The sequence below is a fragment of the Phodopus roborovskii genome, unplaced genomic scaffold (genome assembly GCF_943737965.1).
Source record: "Phodopus roborovskii unplaced genomic scaffold, PHOROB, whole genome shotgun sequence".
NCBI classification, from domain to species: Eukaryota; Metazoa; Chordata; class Mammalia; order Rodentia; family Cricetidae; genus Phodopus; species Phodopus roborovskii.
Window position 1 is genome coordinate 948,132 of NW_026126422.1, and position 20,688 is coordinate 968,819.

General features: G+C 40.8%; 1 protein-coding gene across 1 annotated transcript in view; it reads right to left on the minus strand.

Moving 5' to 3' along the window:
- Stpg2 (sperm tail PG-rich repeat containing 2) overlaps positions 1–20,688 on the minus strand; it is a 465,521-nt gene that overhangs the window by 282,160 nt on the left and 162,673 nt on the right. Inside the window, exon 11 of the mRNA XM_051185397.1 lies at positions 9,103–9,262. Coding sequence (XP_051041354.1) covers positions 9,103–9,262 — 160 coding nt within the window. The remainder of the gene's footprint in view (positions 1–9,102; positions 9,263–20,688) is intronic.

Here is a 20,688-nt window from a genome sequence, read left to right on the forward strand (position 1 = left end):
TCCTCTATGATATTCAGTGTGGCTGGATTTATGTTGAGGTCTCTGATCCATTTGGACTTGAGTTTTGTGCATGTTGATAGATATGGATCTATTTGCAATCTTCTACCTGTTGACATCTAGTTAAGCAGCACCATTTGTTGACTATGCTTCCCATTTTCTATTGTACAATTTTGGCATCTCTGTCAAAAACCAGGTGTTCATAGCTGTATGGATTATTGTCAGGATGGTCAATTCAAATACATTGGTCCACATATCTGTTTTTATGCCAATACCAAGCTGTTTTTATTACTATAGCTCTATAGAGCTTGAAGTCAAGGATGGTACTACCTCCAGAAGTTCCTATTTTGTACAGGGTTCTTTCAGCTATCCTGATTTTTTTCTGTTGTTTTTCTTTTCCACATGAAACTTTCCACATTATACTTTCGAAGTCTGTGAAGAATTGTGTTACGACTTTGATGGGGATTGCATTGAATCTGTAGATTGCTTTCAGTAAGATTGCCATCTTTATTATGTTGATCCTACCTACCCAAAAGCATGGGATATCTTTCAATTTTCTTATATCTTCTCCAATTTCTTTCTTCAGAGACTTAAAGTTCTTATCATACAGGTCTTTCACTTGTTTGGTCAGAGTTATCACAAGATATTTTATATCATTTGCAGCTATTGTACAGGGTGACATTTCTCTGATTTCTTTCTCAGCCTGATTATCATTTATATATAGATGGGCTAAACACTACAATCCAAAGCTCCAGAGAAGCTAGGTAACAAGGAGGACCCTAAAAGGGACACATGGATTACCTTGGGGAGGGGAGATAGATAAAATCTCCTGGGTAAAAAAAAAAAATGTGGGCAGGGAGGGGCATAAAATGTGGGAGGGATTGGGGATGAGAACATGGGGAAACAGGATGGTTGAGTTGAGGAAGTAATGGAGTGGAAGAGCAATGAAAGAGATATCTTGATAGAGGGAACCATTATGGGGTTAGACAGAAACCTGGTGCTAGGGAAATTCCCAGGAATCCACAAGGATAACACCAGCTAAGACTCCTAGCAATAGTGGAGTGGGTGCCTGAAGGTTCCTCTATTCAGTTTGGCGACCACTCTAATTGTCATCATAGAACTTTCATACAGTAACCAATGGAAGTAGATGCAGATGTAACAAGAAAAATAAAACACCCAGAGACAGATATTGGGGCTCAGACCTTCAGATCAGGGAAGTAAAGCAGCCAAGCTATCAGAGAGCTTTTACCTCTAAAAGGGCTGGGGCGTTCCTATTCTCAACATGCCTAGAGAATGAATGTTCCTATCCTCAATATGGCTGGAGAATTCATGCCTGATATTGAGACCTGCCTTATATACCTCCCTAATGCTAGAACTAAAGGTGTATGATTATGATTCCAGGTGCTGAGATCATCTTTATGTGAGATCTTTCCTGTTTAGGTCTAGATCAATCTTAAGAAGATCTGGATGGCCTTGAACTCACAGAGATCCATCTACCTCTTAATCCTGAGCCCTAAGATTAAAGGTGTGTACCACCACCTCCTAGCTTCTGGCTGCTAGGAGTAAAGGGGTGTGCCTGGCTTCTATGGCTTATGGCTGACTTTACTTTCTGAAATTTCAAGCAAACTTTAATAAATCATGAATAATATATCACCATATACAAAGATCCATAGCCTAGCACCAGGCCTAGCTCAAGATGTCCAGTAGAAGAGAGGGAAGAAATGATTACTTGAGCAAGGCGGGGGGGGGGGGGAACGGTCAAAGACAGATGACCAAAACTTGTGGGAATTCATGGACTCTAGACTGACAGATCGGGAGCCTGCATGGGACCAAAATAAACCCTCTGCATGTGGGCTACAGATGTCTAGCTTGGTCTGACTGAGGGCCCCTGGCAGTGGGATCAGGATCTATCCCTGGTGCATGAGCTAGCTTGTTGAAGCCCATTACCTATGTCTTACTCAGCCTTGATGCAAGATGGAGAGAATTGGTTCTGCCTCAACTTAATATGCCAGGCTTTGCTGACTCCCCATAGGAGACTTTACCCTTTCACCCTTTTGGAGGAGTGGATGGAGGGTATGTTGGGGAGGATGGAGTGAAGTGGGAGGAGGGAGGGAAACTATGGTTGTTATGTAAAACGAATAAAAATTTTAAAAAGAAAAAAAAAAAAAGAACCAGAGAATGAAAGAGAAACCAAAGAATGGAACACTCACCCAACAGAGAAAAAAACAAATGTCTGTATCTAGAATTACAACCATCGATACTCAGAATTCTAGATACAAGTATAAAACCACAATAAATAATAGCCAGGACGATATGTCTCCACCACAGCCCAGCAACCCTACTTCAGTAGGCCCTGAAAAATGAAATATAACTGAAACACAAGACAAGGATTTCAAATTTGCTATTAAATGTATGTTCAAGGTATTTAAAAAGGATACATATAAATTCATTACAGAAATCTGTGAAAATACAAACACTGGAATGAAGTGAAGAAAACAGTTTAAGACAAGACAGGGGAAATATAATCAATAGAGAAAACACACTGATGGAAAACTTAAAATAAAAACTCTATTACATCTACACAACAGAATATTTTATATGGATGCTAGCTCTCTAGTTGTCAATACGAAAGTGTCTTTTAAATTTATTCATTGTGTGTGTTATGTATAAGTGAGTGTTACTACACTCACTTATACATGTCTGCATGAGATTGCAGGCCAGAGGACAAATCTGTGGAAGCAATTCCTTCCATCTTTACATGAGCTCCAGAGAGAGAACTCAGGTCATAGTCTTATTAGGCAAATGTTTTGAACTGTTGAGCCATCCTGCTGACCCAGAGAACTATTTTTAAAACGATGAAAAGGAAGAAACTTTCTAAGAGACCTTTGGTAGTGACTTCAAGATTATTTTCTCATTGAGACTTTGTTTCGTAACATTATCTAAAGGGACTCACATCCACTCTAAACTCCTACTGTTCTGTCTCTTATCTTTCCCCACAGATTTTAGATGCCTGCATCATTCCTTCCTATCTCTCATCCTTTTCTCCATCTAGTTCATTCATTTAGTTCATGTACATTATACCTGAAGTTAAGCACTGAAGGACAAGCATATTTGTCCTTAGTCGCTACTATATCACAAGGCCTAGAACACAGCTTATACATGGCAGGCTCTCAGAACATAATGAAATGAATGAACAAATGAATTACTTCTATCTGTTTGCCAAGATTTCCAAATTTTATAAAAGATAAAACATTCTTACTTTTCTTAAAATAGAACTCTATAAAGGTTGATATTTGAGTTAACTGAACCTTGCTTTTCATTTAGGAAAGTAAACTTCAATTTGATAACTATCATCACTGATGCTGAAAGTGTAAACATCCCATGGACAACTACATTTGGGTACCCTTAGAAATAGAATTGGAGTCAAACATTATATACGTTTGAAACATTCTTCCAACCTGTCCTTGAGGAATACTGATAGTAAATTACACATCCACCTCTAAGTAGGAGAGTCTCCAACTTTCTACTCTCAACAATGTTTGCACTAACCACTTTCTCTTTAAAATTGCTAAGCATTCTCCCTACTAAATGTTCCAAAGCAGGTCAATAGAAGAGGTAAAGTAATATTTAAGTACTTTTCCACTTAGCAATTTCACATTACCTGAGTTGGATCAATCACAAAATCATTTACATACCCATGAATTAAAACTTGGGGTAATAAAAAGGAGATTGCTTTATAATGTGATACACCTCATTTAATAATTTCTTCATTAAATGATTCTAATGTGTTTTTATTGGTTACACAACATTTAATGGAATACAGCATACTGATTGCAATATACTCTCTCCCTGTTTAATTTAGACTAATGAAAATGAGTTTTATCTTTCTTAAATATATGCAGTCAAATAAAAGGCTTCCTTTGTAATTAAGACAAAATCTTTCCATATCTGTTAAAGTTCTAAAGTCATTTAAAATAAAAACATGACAATAAAATCCTGAGTCAATATATATTTTATAAATCTGAATTTTATGAGATTGTTCATATATTTATCAATTTCTTAAATTTCTTTCTATATATATCTACAAATATAAAAAGCCCAGAAATCAGTCAGTCTTAATTTTCCATTTTATTTAAGAGTAAAAAAGGTAATAATGTTTATTTTTTAATTCTATAAAGCCAAGGCCTCAAAATATCATAACAAATATGTGTATCATACTCTTAACTCAAATAGTCCTACCGTTTCATTTCTATAGATAGCATATCACTACAAATAATTTGATACATAATGAATTTTACATTTACAAGAAAGTCCTTTCCTGAGTTATTAAAGCAAAACAAGAGGCTGGGGAGGCAGCTCAGCAGTTAAGAGCATTTATTGCTCTTGCAGAGGACCTGGGTTCGGTTCCCAGCACCCATATCCATCAGTTCACAACTGCCTATAACTCCCAGCTCCAGGGAACCCAATGCCCTTCTCTGGCCTCTACAGGCAACAGGCACACACCAGGTACACTCCATACCCATACATGCGGGCACTTAGACATATACATATGAATAAAATTTTTGTAATTAATGAAGTAAAACAAAACTGAAGGGCCCAGACCCTCACCCAGCCCCCTGTTTGGCAGCCATGACAGGCTGCAGGAAAAACCCAGCAAGATGTAGGTTCCCTGACTCAGCAGCATGAGCTAAGCAAACCCCCACCACCCCCAACTTTGCCCTAATCACTAGAAAGTCACTGCTAGAAACCCTCCATGTGGAAAGGAACCAATCAGAAGTTAGCTAGCTAGCAGGCTCTGGATGTGCTTTACTGATAATAGTGGAAGGCAGGGCACAGTTACAGCCCTGGGATGGCCTCCAGGCATAGCAACTTTTCTGCAGCTGCAGCTGACCAATCAACTCAGGACAGGTTGCCCAAGCCTGGAGGAGCAACAATCCTAAGACTGTTGCTATGCAACTATCAGACAGCCCCCCTCTGCCACACACTCCCCTTGCTGTACCCAAATTTGTGCCCTGCCCTACTGCTGCTCGGGGTCCCTCCTAATCCACACGCTGTGTTGGGTGGACGGAGGAAAACTTGAGTTAACTTATAAATTAAAAACTGTTTGCTTTTGCACTGGATCTGGTCTCTTGGCGGTTGGGGGGATTCAGAGTCTGGGCACAATAAAACCTACCAATGGCTAAATAGCAAGCAGAATAAACAATTTTTCACTACTTTATTTCTAACAAGTGGATGATATGAAAGGATACCATTCATGAAACAAGCGTTGACACAGGACATGAAACAAACAGACCTGCTATCATTATACTTTATTGTAAAATGACTATTCTTGAAAAGTATCAAATATACTTTTTTGTCTCTGGCAAAAGTTAGAACTATTGAGAACGGCAAGTAGAAATGAGGTAACTACATCAGAAAATACAGTGATGATTGAAGGAATCTGGACAGCTAGAGCATGGCAAGCATGTTTTAGCAGGCCTTGCCCTTTCCCCATTCACCCCCTTTGCTAAAAACCTGTCAGATTGTGGTGGTGTTATGCTTGTCTTTCTATTGTTAGGTGTTTTCTTGTATTTCTGCCTTCCCATCACTTCTTCCAGTAGGTGTAGATGGGGGTCCACTCCCTCTCTATATATAGTACTCCCCCGGTAGGCTTAGGTGGGTCAGAGGTTCAATGTCTGTAGCTCTGGGTGGTCCAAGCTCTCTAGGAGGTCTCTCATCAGGCAGGGGCCTGGTGATGGGGGTCAAAGATGAGGCTCCAAGAGAAGACCAGCGATGGGGGTCAAAGATACCAAAGGTTGGGACTCAGGATGTTCAAGAGCCAAGGCCTCTAGCCCAGGCCTCTGGGTGAGGCCTGGTGATGGGGGTCAAAGACAATGGGGGTCAAAGACTAGGCTGATACTCAGGATGTTTTCACACCCATGAGCATCTCTAGCTGGTGCCTGGCACTCTCTAGCTGAGGCCTCTTTACCAGAGGCCTGGCTGTGATGGGGGTCAAGGATCCAGCCCACAGGCGCTAAAAGGGGCCCCGCCTGGATAGGCAGATTTCTGGGAGGAGCCCGGAACTCCAGTACTCCAGTAGAGGACCAGCAGTGGGGGTTAGAGAGCAGGCATATGGGGATTACCAGTGGTCCTCGTGGATAGGCAGGTCACAAAACACCAAATAACCCTATTGAAAAATGGGGTACAAAACTGAATAGAGAACTCTCAATAGAGGAAATCAAAAATGCTGAAAAGACCCTTAAGAAAGTGTTCAACATCCTTAGCTATTAGGGAAATGCAAATCAAAACAGCTCTGAGATACCATCTTACTCCTGCCAGAATGGATAAAATTAGAAACACCAATGATGACTTATGCTGGAGAGGATGTGGAGAAAGGGGAACACTCCTCCACTGCTGGTAAGAGTGCAAACTTGTACAGCCATTTTGAAGATCAGTATGCGGTTCCTCAGGAAAATGGGAATCAGTCTACCACAGGACCCGGCAATCCCACTCTTAGGCATATACACAAATGATCCACATCCATGCAACAAAGACACATGCACAGCTATGTTCATAGCAGCACTATTTGTAATAGAAAGAACCTGGAAGCAACCTAGATGCCCCTCAACTGAAGAATGGTTAATGAAGATGTGGCACATTTACACAATGGAATACTACTCTGTGGAAATAAACAATGGAATCTTGAAATTCACAGGCAAGTGGATGGAACTTGAAGAAACCACCCTGAATGAGGTAACCCAGTCACAAAAAGAGGAACATAGTATGTACTCACTTATATATGGATTTTAAACATAGAGCAAAGGATTACCAGCCTATTATTCACACCACCAGAGGAACTAGGATGCAAGGTGTATTCTAAGAGATTCATATATAAGTTCCCTCACAGAAAGGAAAAGCGACAAGATCTCCTGAGAATATGGGGATTGAGGTGGTGGGCAGTGATTGGAGAGGGAACTAGGAGAAAGAGAAGGGGAGGAGAGGAAAGCACGTAGAACTAGGAAGATTGAGTCATGGGAGGAATAGAGGAGGAGGAAGAGGAGGAGGAAAGAGCGAGCGAGCGAGAGAGAGAGAGAGAGAGAGAGAGAGAGAGAGAGAGAGCGCATAGAAGAGGGAGCCATTATAGTTTTGAAGAGAAAACTGACTCTAGAGAAATGTCCAGAGACGTACAAGACTTACTTACTCTGGCTAACAATTTGAGCAACAGTGGAAAGTTACAATAAATGCCCTTCCCTGATAATGAGATTGATGACTAACTTATCCACCATCATAGAGCCCTCATCTAGTGTAGCTGATGGAAACAGAAGCAAACAACTACATCTAAACACTGAGCCGAACTGGAATGGAGATGCAGAGAGGGAGGGTAAGACCATGCTGCAGAAACACACAGAGACAGCTGACCTGAACAAGGAGGAGCTAATGGACCCCCAGAATGATAGCTGGGAATCCATCATGGACTGACTCAGACCCCCTGAACATGGGTCTCGGCTAGAAGTCCTGGGCAGTATAAGGGACCTCTGACAGGGGAACCAGGATGTATCCCTGGAGCACAAAAGGACTTTGGGAGCACATTCACCACAGAGGGATACTCCCTTAGCCTAGAGGCAGGAGGGAGGGCCTAGAGCCTACCCCAAATTACTTGACAGATTTAGAGGACCCCCCCTGGAAGGCATCACCCTCCCTGTGGAGTGGGGGTGGGGGAATGGGAGGGGAGGGTTGTCAGGGAGCAAGGGAGTATGGGAGAGTTAGGGAGGGAGGGAGAGAGGGAGGGGAATGGAGAGAGTGAAAGAAGGAAAATGGGAGGGAGAGGGAACTGGTATTGGTATGCAAAATAAGAAAAAAAAAAAGTTTCATTAGTGAAGAGTGTGCACAGGCCTGTCTGGGAGATGTGTGGAAAGACAAAGTGGGTTGGTCTGTCTGCTTTTCAAGGTCCCTTAGCTAAACTCAGGTGGATGGGGCTTATGTAGCCACTCCACACGTGCATTACCTGCACATGAATAAGGCCCTGGGGTGACTAGAAATTTTGGGTGAATGCTGATGCCCACATGGGTGGCACAGGACCAGGAAAATGACAACAAAAGGAAGTTTCTTAATTCTGCTGTACTGTTTTTGTTCATACTCTCCAAAGATTCAGTACTAACTACTCACTTAGTAACAATACATTTGCTGCGCAAGACTGTCTGGTTCCTCTGTGCGTGATGCGAACTGACTTACCTTCATTACCAGAGTTAGTTATTGATTCACTTTTTTATTAGACCAACAACACTAACAACAGATCCAGCCCCAACTTTTAGAATCAAAATCATTTTTGTAACTTTATTTTTGCTACCACACCAGTCACTTCCCTCATTGCTCTGACCTAATCCTGACAAGAAACAATTATGGAAAAGGGTTACTTGGACTCCTGGTTTGGGCACTGCAACCCATGGTGGTAGGGAAGGCATGGTCACAGAACCTCTCCTGTCCAAGGCACATGGAGAACACTTGCTCTCCTCTCGGGAACAGGATACAGAAAGACAATGGGCAGTATTCAGCTGGAGTTCACCTTTCTTGTTTTCTTTCATCCCAATACCTCAGCCCATCAGTGCCCACATCCTCATTCAGGGCGGGCCTTCCTGCCTTGGTTAATTCTAACAGAGAACAGTCACAGCGACACCTACAGGTTTGCTTCAGCAATGCCTTGGGCATTTCACAATCCAATTGGTTGGCAAAGCCAGCCATTGACACTGCTTTCTTGATATTTGAAAATACTCAACTAGTTTTTCTTGGCATGTATTTCTTTCTTGTGTTGTACTGATTTCCAAATCAGGAAAACTGCTTTTCTCCTTTAAAATCTTTTTATGTACTAAAAGTTCTTGTTTTTTCATAAACAGATATATTTATTATCTTAAATAAAACTGATAAAATATCTTTGGAACCATTAGGAAACATAAGACCTTAGACAAATTTCACATTTGAAAACAAACAGACTCATATTTTTCACTATCCTCTTCTTCTCTGACGGGAAAGTCTATGCACTTTAACTACTGTCACTGTGAAGTGTATGTGATCATCCATTCAGTATGAAACTGTGATTTCCCCACAGCCTTAAAGAACAGCCGGCCTTACCTGGCCCCTCAGCGATTTTTCCCAGGCACCGGGGAGCTGCACTCAGGAAGGAGGAATGTTTTAGTTTAGCCATTGAACTACGAGGTGGCATGTAGTTGTGTTTAACTTGGGACATGTCATACGATTTCTGAACATCATAGCAGCCTGGAGCTGGACTCATCTAGGAAAAAAAAATGTAAAAGATAAGCATAAGCATACTCTATGTGAAAGCTTCCCAGCTATCTGCTGAATAAATGTTCACACTTAGCAAAAACACTGCTTAGACATATGAAAATCTCTTTCAATACAAATAGAAATTATAAAGTAGATTCCACCAAAATAAAACTTTATAATATAATTATTGATTATCCAGAATTAAGAAAACCAGATTCATGAAATTTGAGTTCAAATGACTTTAAGAGGACAAATGCTCATATCCAATTTTAATGACAAACACTGATTTTCATACAGGACTCAGAACAATGAGTGTATGTTTTCATACACAGCAAAGCTATACCTGCCTTTCTTCTGAACCAGCATACTTGACTTGTTCTGCAAAACGAGGCTACTTCTTTCATTTTTAATAGGTTCCAATTAAGTTGGAAAGCTTCTGCTATCATCATTTACTGTTCTTTATATGATATGCAGTTACATTTGCATTTTAATCAGTATGAACCACATATTAATTATAACAATAATTCTAAACTAAAATACAAATGCCATGTACTAGGTACATAATTAATGCCTTAAAGTATAACCTAATTATCACAATGAAAACTTTTTTTTAAATTCTGCACAAGTTATTTTGCATTTGGAGACTGGATATATGGCACAGTGGCTATGAGCAATAGAAGCTCTGCCAGAGGACCCAAGTTCGAGTCCCAGCACGCACATGGCAGCTCACAATCATCTCTAATTCCACTTCCAGGGGATCTGACACCCTTTTCTGGCCTTCCTGGGCACCAGGCATGTACACATAGTAAGACATACATGTAAGTAAATACACACACACACACACACACACACACACAAATCATGATAAAACACTAAAATGTTTTAAATTGTAATGGTTTATTAGATACAAGAGAGTATTTTGGTTGAGTGTGGGTTTCAAATATTTGTTACTTGCTTATTGTTTGCCCTTTAGCTAACCACTCAACTTTGTGATCTTCTGTCTATTTAATAAAGTGAAAATAAATAGATAAACTGTAGGGTTAGGACAAAACACGTCTACAAAAGTAAAACACTAGTACTTGACTACACAGGAACATTACTAATCCTAGGAAAAACCTAATCCAATGCATCAGTGCAAGTTCAAACACAAGGCTAACCCAATCAATATTTTGTTATATTCCAAGAAAGGTTGGAGGGGGCGGGGACTAGAATGCTTACCAGAAAACTTACTCCCTGCTTGCCTACTAAGCTGATTTATTCTATCTCATTTATCTTTAATTTGCATTTTACCAGAACATGCTAAATATCCCAAAACTATGCTTAGTATGACTAATAATGAAACTCTGTTATTCCAGTATTTAGTATCCTGAATGAGTTGAGCACTGTGGCAGGAAAGGTGAACCATGTAGATAAGAACATCTTACTTCTATTGTGATCTTTTGTTTCTTATTCAGTTTACAATCCCAGGTACCTGTCATCATTGCAGGGAAATCACTGCAGAAACTTGAGGCAGTGAGTCACATCCACAGGCAACAAGAGAGACAGACTAAATGCATACATCATTGGGAGAGTTTAGCTCAGTCTCTCCTGTTCACTCAGTCCAGGGTCCAGGCCAGAATACGGTGCCATCCACATTAAGGGTGGGTCTTCCTGCTTCAGTTTATCCAACTAAGAAATTCCATCACAGACACAACAGGTAATCCCTATCCAGACGATTCTTTACTTTACTGAGGCTTTCTTACCACATGATTCCAGATTGTGTTGATCTAACATTTAAACTCACCACCATGCCCAGTATTTGAACCCTGTTCATGTATCAGCAGAATTTCCTTCCCAAAGCAAAAGTTAAAAATATATGATTCTCATATTCCTGATCTCATTTTCTTTAAAAACTAGGACACATATCTAGGTCATAGGCTTAAATGCTAGCCTTTCAAAGAACATTAGCATTTCACTCTAGTGAGGAGAGCAGCAGAACTAGTGGATACTCTTCCCAGGGAGAGAAGACAGAAGCAGAAATTAGAAAACAAACGAGACAGGCAAGAGGCCTGGTAAAATATGTGTCTGGATGCACAGTGATGACAAAGATCTAGCACCTGACCTCCTATCTGGGAGTCGAGGGCCCCACCAAACACTGGCCCAGTTCATGTTTGCAGGGTTCTTAGAGTGGCATGCGGCAGTTCCCTATCATCACTGTCCTCGTTCTCTCTAGCATGGCCCTGAGGAAACCCTCAAAGATACCCCATGTCAGAAGAGGGATGCTGGCGGACCTTGATAGGAAAACCCTCCAGTATGTCAAACTCCAAACAAAGGACAAATAATTCCATCCCAGGAAGTTAAACAAACCCATTGGCTCCTATCACCTGGTAGGTAAGGGAGTTAACCTGTGGGAGCTTTGTGCAAACCAGCAAACCATTTCATAAGCTTTGTGATCTCACTCAATACTCTCTAGTTGAAATCCATGGGAAATTACTCATATTCAGAACTATTAAATTTCCTCACTTTACAACCCCTGATGTCATCTAAAATAAGAATTTTCCAATTCCCAAGTGATAGGGGATATCCTTCTGTGTGTGTGTGTGTGTGTGTGTGTGTGTGTGTGTGTGTGTGTGTATTTCTCCTATTGATTGATGAATGCAACATGGATTGGCCAGGTAGAAAGCATAGGTGGGCTATAAGTGGAAGGAGGGGAGAGAGAGACAGAGGGAGGCCACAAAGAGATGCCATACTGCCAAAGGACTAACATGCTGGATTACAGATAAAGCACAGCCTTGTGGAAGTATATAGATTAATAGAAGCGGGTTAATAGTTAAGGCAGAGCCAGTCAATTAGAAGCCTAAGCAATAGGCCAACAGTTTTATAATTAATATAGCATCCATGTATTTATTTGGAGCAAAGCGGCTGTGGGACCAGGCAGGACAGAAACCTCCATCTTCACCCTTGTTTGCTGTGACACTGACATATGAAATTTCCTCTATGTTCTGGCCCCAGCCATGTGAAAGTGTACATGGGTTCTAATCTTCCAAAACTGTGCTTACCAGCACTGATGTAACTGTCAACCTCTCAGCTCAGACTCAAGTGAGCACCTAAGTTAAGAGTTGTCTCTCACGCTGTAACAAACTGAAAACAAAAGTTTGGACATGGGTTTTAGCATCAGAGTAGTCTATAGCTACCTGTGCTTGTGGACTGCTCTTGCGATCCAAGATTCCTTGGGAGCTATATAGAATGGATTCCAGAGGATAACCTCAAAAAATATACATGTGGAATCCTCATCAGTCCAGTAAGAATTTAAGACCCTCGGAGTTCCACAGCAGTCTCTGTTGTCTGAAATGGACTGAAATGGCTTTGGGCAAATTAGGATGCACATCAATTCCTATGTTGCATAACCTCTCTTATATTTCAGTCTTGGAAAGTTTTCAGGCCTGAATGGGCAGAGAACCCCATGGAGCCCAAAGATCTACTGTTACTGCCATCAGGGTACTCTCTGGGGTAAAGTGCACCCCATAGGACTGTGTCTTTCTCCATAGTTCCTGAGTGTACTTCTATTGGTGATTTCAGCACATTTGATGGCAGCTGTCAGAAGAAAAGGAATCTTTCCATTCTTGACATTTGTTACTGAGGCTATTTGTTGTTTTCTCTTGAAATGCAGCACTACAGAAGGACCTGTGAGATTAAAACCTTTAAGCTGCACCTACCTAATGAGGTAAATGCAATAAATACATCTTTACTTGTGAGTTTACTTCCAGGTTGCAGTTGCATCAGTCTTTACCTACATGTGAAGCTGTGAATTTGCAACAAAATTAGATTGTTCTGGTAAATTTAACCTTTGAATAATACTGATGGGAACCATTTATTTATAAATTGCTTTTTATCTCAACACTGTACTGATGTAACAATCTGGTTTTACATTTTAATCCTAGTTTTAAGGTTTTTGGAGAGCTGCAAAGGCAAGGAGATTTCACACACCAGACTCAAGAAGAGGTGGAGCACATCCTGAGCCAGACACAATTTGCTTCCTTGTGGTCCCTTACTGGGTCTCAGCAAGGTCCAAAGAATGGATCTGTGAAGGACTGGAAGTTTTGGTTAAGGGAAAAATGGAATACACAGTGCTTTTCAAGGTCACACAGATGAGAATAGAGGAATAAAAAAACAAGGAAGCTAAAAACACAGCTGATGCTGACTATGGAGTAAGTGAAGAATACCTCAAGTAGAAAAAGGGCTGAAGTCAGAAAGGCAGAGTGTAAATTCACCTTCAGATAAGGACCCACACTATAGCAAGGGCCAAATAATTTCTATGATGCTTGTTTTCCATCAACTTGACACAAGCTAGAGTCATTTAGGAAGAGGGACTCTCAGTTTAGAAAATGCCTCCATAAGACTGGCCTGTAGGCAAATCTGTAGTGCATTTTCTTAATTAGTTCCAGCCCATTGTGGATCATGCTACCCCTGGGCATGGGTGCCGACTGACCAAGCCATAAGGGTAGGCAGGACTCCTCTTTGACCTCTGCTTCAGTTCCTGTATCCAGGTTCCTGCCTTCAGCTCCTGCCCTTACTCTCCTGATTGATAGACAACAAACTGTGAGATAAAATAAACCCTTTCCTCCTCTGGTTGCTTTTGGTCATGTTCTTTCATCACAACAATGGAACTCTAATTAAGGCAGATACTAATTTCTTTTTCAAGGCGGTTGCCATAGTTTGAATATGAGTAGAGAAGAGGATTAAAAGTAAAGCTAACAATAACCGTAGAACTGATGTAAGGAAGAAGAAAGAGATCTTCAGATGCCAGCTGGAAAATCTAGAGAGGAAACTAGAAGAAAGACTGAGGGAGGGGATAGAAGGGACATATGCAGTCTCAGAGGTAGAGTGTGGATTCAGAGCACTTGCTAAGGAGCTCTCGTGATATGAATTAAAAAATGGGCCCCACAGAGCCATATATTTGAATGCTTGCTCTTTAAGGAACTGCATTAGTTGACAGTGATTAGGAGGTGTGGCTTGGGGTTTCAAATGCTCAAGTCAGGCCCTCTTTCTGTTGCCTGTTCATCCAAATGAAGAACTCTCAGCTACCTCTCCAGCACCATGTCTGCCTGTGTGCGGTCATGTGTCCTGCTGTGACCATAATGAACTAAACCTCTGAGAACTGTAAGCCAGCCCCGATGAAATGTTGTCCTTTAAAGAAATTGCCATGGACATGGTGTCTCTTCACAGTAATAGAATAATGACTAAGACAGGAGTTAACTGTCAGTAGGGGAAGAGCCTGATGCAGTACACACATACACTTAATATCAAAGCCATGCAGCAAGACTCATGCCATACATGAGGTTGTGATAGGCAATTAAAGAACCACTTGTCAAGTTGTAAGACACACATCCTTCTATTTCTCTTTCTAGTGATAGTTGTTATTCATAACATATTTAAAAGTCACTCACTGTTCTACATTAAAAGTGATTTTATGCTTCAAGTTAATGTGTAATTCATTGTAATTATTATTTCATGGCTGAGAGTTTAGATTAAAATAGTCTAAGATTTTTGCCAACAATTTCATTTTATGTGTCTCAAATACATAATAATAAAAGTCACTGAGAAATTCTTTGACAAAGTGTTTGTCATGCTTGTGAAGTGACTAGAGAAGACTTTAAGCTTTCAACCAATGCATTCAATCAAAATCTTTATAGCAAAAACTGAGGTCATAATATAGCAAAGTTGGCTTGAATACTCAGGAAACCTTGATTAAAGCAACGATTTACCAGTACACTTATCCACATTGCTTAATTGAGGCTTTCTAGCAAAGACATTCAGAAGATAATCAGATCATCTTTGTGAAACACACTGCAAATTGCAATTAAGAGCATGTTGTCCTTGACATTTTTTCCAGCATCTCTAATATTCATAATTGTAAATATACACCTGTGAAGATATATGAATTTGAAAACACCAAGTCTTGCTTTAGGAGACAAAAATACTTAAAAGACAGAAATGCAATTGCATTGTTAATGATGACCAATACGTAAAAACAGATAATCCTAGCTTAACTTTACATGCTCTCTTGCCACATGAGATAGTAGCTTATATAATAATTATGTTTTATTAAAGGAACTAGAACTATGTGCTATCTATCACATGGCACATAAGTCTGAGTAAAGAACAACAAAATGTGCCATGGGCAGAAATGATGTGAAAAGAACATCGACTCCACCTGGTTTCTCCAGCATGGCATTCCACAAATTTCCAAGTGCTAGACATTTCAACTTTTCATCTAGAAATAAACTAGAATGCCTTCTTTTATCATAACAATCCAACAATCTACTCTTCCTCACTTGATTGCAGTAGTGATTTCTTGATTGGCCAGGCCTAACATTACAAAACTAGCCTTTCATTGTCTGTCTCCCATATAAAACCATCAAGACGATAATCACTATACATCTTTTACCTTACAGCACTCTTTTTTCTTCATTCTTCTCTCATACATCCCAACCGCAGCCTCTCCTCCCTCCCTGCATCCCAGTACCCGCCAACCTCCCCTCTAACCCACTGTTCCTCTGTTACCTTTCAGAAAAGAGCAGGCCTCCCAGTAATATCAAGTGAACTTCCATACTCTCTCACTATATAAGTGCCCCCTCACCCTTCCCCCAGTCCCAAGTACCCCTACTTGCAGTGTCCAACAAGGCAGAGAACCCCCACTATACAAGAAACCAAGCAGACTGGGAGAAGTCAAGGTGGGCTGCCTGTGCATCAAGCTTCCCCCATTCTCTGCCCACCCTCTATCTCTAGTCCCCCACCATCCTAGCTGCCATATCCCAGCCCCTAACTGGGGTAGAGACTCCTTGCTCTACCAGAGACTACACACACTGGGAGAAGTTCTGGTAGGTTTCCTGCCCACCAACCACCCCAACTATCTTAATATTTTGTCATCTCCCCCACCATATCCTCCAGTCTCAGATCCTATGAGTTGCCTTTCCCCAACCTTCAACTGGGGCCAAGACTCCCCACTCAACCAGAGACCAAGAAGACTAGAAGTCTGGGTAGACTGCCTGCCCTACAAACTCCCCCACTCTCTCAATATCTCACCGTCTCCCAACCCTATCACCAGTCCTGTGCCCTGCTACTTGCCTTTTCACAGCCTCTAACTAGGATAGAGATGCCCTGCTCTACCAGAAACCAAAAAGACTGGGAGAAGCCCAGGCCACACTGACCAGAAGACCAGAGAGGAAGCAGAAACCAAGGAACACCCATCCAACAAAAACAAATTCAAAATTAGTACAGAGACCCTTTATTATCCCACACCCAGATACCAAGAGGCCAACATAAGAATATAAGCAACAATAGAGAAGGTAGTATGTCACCACCAGAACTGAGCTATCCTACTATACAAATCCTGAGTTGTGGAATATTATTTTAAGATGTGTTACATTGGATTATGATGTGGAATGCTTGTTTAATGATGCAAAGATGTGTTGGAGAGATTAGGGATAAAAGGAACACACCTAAACATAATAAAAACAATTTACAGCAAATCAACACTTAACACCAAACTAAATGGATAGATACTGAAAGTGATTCCACTAAAATCAGGAACAAGACAAGGCTGTCCACTCTCTCCATAGTTATTCAATATATATAGTACTCACAGTTCTAACTAGAGCACTGAGACAACAAAACAAGATCTCCCTGAGAGGGGAAAACAGAAAAGGATAAATATTTTAAAGTATATTTTATTTATTTACTTGTTTGTTTTATAACCTGACTGCTGTTTCCCCTTCTCTTCCTCCCCCAGCTTTACCCCCAGCTTTCCCCCCACCTTCTACCTGACCCTTATCACGCTTCCTCTGTTTCTATTCACAGGAGGGCAGGCCTCCAATAGATATCAACCAAACATGGCATGTCAAGTTAAAGGCTGCACAAGGAGTCCAATAGGCAGAAAAGGGTCCCAGGAGCAGGCAAATGAGTCAGAGACACCACAACTTCTCCTACTACTAGGAGTTCAACAGAATAGCCAAGTTAAACAACCACAGAATGTATGCAAAAAGCCTAGTGCAGACCCATGCAGGCCCCATGGTGGCTACTTTAGTCTCTGTGAGCCCATTATGATCTCTGCCTAATTGATTCTGTGGGCCAAATTCTCCTGGTATCCTCAACACTTCTGGCTTCTTTAATCCTTCTCCCCTTTCTGCTGTGGGTCTCAGTATTGATCCCATCAATTGCTGGCAGACACCTCTCTAATGATGATTAGGCTAGGCACTGACCTATGAGTATAGCTGAATATCAGTAGAAATCATTCCACTGGCTTTTTTTTCCAGTTGTGGATTTGTCTACCTTAGGGCTCTGAGTCATCTAGCTACCAGATTTTGGCTATCAAAGCATTCTGTTAAAAGAAAAAGGTCTTGATACTGGGAAAAGTACTGTTTCACAACGGTGATCACTGAACATTTCTTGAACCATCAGAATTATTATACATGAATGTTTATGCATAAGACATGAAAATTTTCTAATGAGTAAATGAGACAACTCAGCAGGCATTTTCAAGTTGTCCTCTGACCTCTCTATACATGTGCCATGACATACATAACACACACACACACGAAATAATAGATAGATAGATAGATAGATAGATAGATAGATAGATAGATAGATAAGATAGGGAGATGATGAATAAAGAGATAAAATGCTTAAATTTAAAAAAAACATGAAATTAATCATATGGTGGGTTCCCTACTGTTTATTGGAAAATGCTTCAGAAAACTCTCCTTAAAATCTTTTCTGATTATTTGTTTTAAAAACAGATTTACATGAAAAAACTCAAGTGGAACCTTTCCTGAAGCATTCTTGATCACTCTAGCTGAAAGTTACCATTATTTATTAATTATACAAATGCATAAACATAAAAAGCACATTAAACAAATATATTTAACATTTATTATTTTACTTGTCAAAATAAGGACAATGAAAAAATAAGTTTCTAATGAGGATAGAAAGCTTTTGCAAAATACTACAAATGTGCAGATTAATTATTGTTCTCATCCATCAAATTAGTGAAACTCTGAGTACCAATCTACAGGACTGGGGGCTCTAATGCCATACAGCATCTCAGTTCCCCCATGTTTCCCCCATTTAGAATCTGATCCTCATGCTTACAATCTTACGATACTTCCCATAGTTCTTTCACAACATTCAACCCTATACAATAAAAGAACTTCAGGAGGCATCACCATTCCTGACTTGCTCTACTACAGAGCTATAGTTCTGAGAATAGCCTGGTATTGGCATAAAAATAGACAGGTAGACCAATGGAATCGAATTGAAAATCCTGATATTAATCCACGCACCTATGAACACCTGATTTTCGACAAAACAGCTAAAATTATACAATGGGGCAAAGACAGCATCTTCAACAAATGGTGCGGGCACAATTGGATGAGGGTGTGTAGAAGACTGCAGATAGACCCATGTCTGTCGCCATGCACAAAACTCAAGTCCAAATGGATCAAAGACCTCAACATCAATCCAGCCACATTGAACCTCTTAGAAGAGAAAGTAGGAGGTACCCTTGAACAAATTGGTATAGGAGACCGCTTCCTGAACATAACTCCAGGGGCACAGACACTGAAAGAAAAAATTAATAAATGAGACCTCTTCAAACTTAGAAGTTTCTGTAAGGCAAAGGACACAGTCGACAAGACCAAACGGCAGCCCACAGACTGGGAAAAGATTTTCACCAATCCTATATCCGACAAAGGGCTGATCTCCAAAATATAAAAAGAACTCAAGAAACTAGTCAACAAAACACCAAATAACCCTATTTAAAAATGGGGTACAGAACTGAAGAAAGAATTCTCAATAGAGGAAATCAAAAAGGCTGAAAGACACTTAAGAAAGTGCTCCACATCCTTAGCTATCAGGGAAATGCAAATCAAAACAACTTTGAGATACATTCTCACTTTAGAAAGAAGGAAAATACATGGTCCCCTGGAAAAGATCTCCCAAGCAAATTGGGAGCATGGGGGAAGAGGAGAGGGAATTAGGAGAAAGAGAAGGGGAAAAGAGGAGGGAAGAGGAGGGCATGAGAGAGCAGGAAAAATTAGTCAGGGAAAAAATAGAGGAGAGCAAGAAAAGAGAAACCATCATAGAGAGTAGGCATTATGGATCTTAAGAGAAATCTGGCACTAGGGAAATGTCCAGAGACCTACAAGGATGACCCCAACTAACAATCTAAGCAACAGTGGAGAGGCTACCTTAAATGCCCTTCCCTGATAATGGGATTGATGACTACCTTATATGCCATCATAGAGCCTTCATCTAGTAGCTGATGAAAGCAGAAGCAGACACCCACAGCTAAACACTGAGCCAAACACCTAGAATCCAGTTGCAGAGGAGGAGTGATGAGTAAAGGGGTCAAGACCAGGCTAGAGAAACCCATAGAAACAGCTGATTTGAACAAAGGGGAGCTCATGGACCCCAGTCTTATAGCTGGGAAACCAGACCCCCCTGAATGTGGGTGTTAGTTAGGAGGACTGGGCAATCCATGAGACCTCTGGTAGCAAATCAGTATTTATCCCTACTATACGAATGGATTTTGGGAGCCCATTCCACATAGAGAGATACTCTCTCAGCCTAGACACATGGAGGAGGGACTAGGCCCTGACCCACATGATATGACAGACTTTGACGATACCCCATGGAAGGTCTCACCCTCCCTGGGAAGCAGAAAGGGAGTAGGGTGGTGGTTGGGAGGGGAACAGGGGAGGAAGGGAGAGTGAGGGAACTGGGATTGACATGCAAAACAAGCTTGTTGCAAATTTAAATTTAAAAAATAATATCAAAAAGAGAAGGAAAATGTCAAAAAACCAAAGAAGATATTTACCAATAACTTCATGAACTGACAGAAAAGTAACTTTAAAAAAATGCTGCTTTCTATGTTAACAATGAGTCAAACAGGCTCATATGACTGCAAGGGAATGAGTGGGTAGTTGTTTTACCTTGGTTTCCTGTACTCATACATACAGTCAGGGATCTCTTAGCAAGGGAGGAAAAAGAAATTGTGAGGTATATAACCTATCACTATCAGAAGAGTTCTATGTCTTTATGAAAGTTTAAACAAAACACAACCCACTTCTGACACTGACTGGCATATTGAACTTCTTAACAAAAATGTTTCACACCAGCCTTATTCTCCAGGTCTGCTTGTGCCTGGAGGAGGGTCTGGATGGCATCTGTAAACACATGTGTGTGAGGATATACACATGAGAAGGGGAAGAGAGGGAAGTGTCATTCTCCACATTATTTTTTGAGACAAAGTCTTTACTGAGCATGGAGCTCCCCATTTAACGAGAGACTGGCTGGCAATTCCTAGCAACCCTCAGCGATCCTACTGAGCACTGGCTTTTCAAATGGTGCCTGGAATCCAAAACCTGTATACATGCTTGTCCAATGAGCACTCTG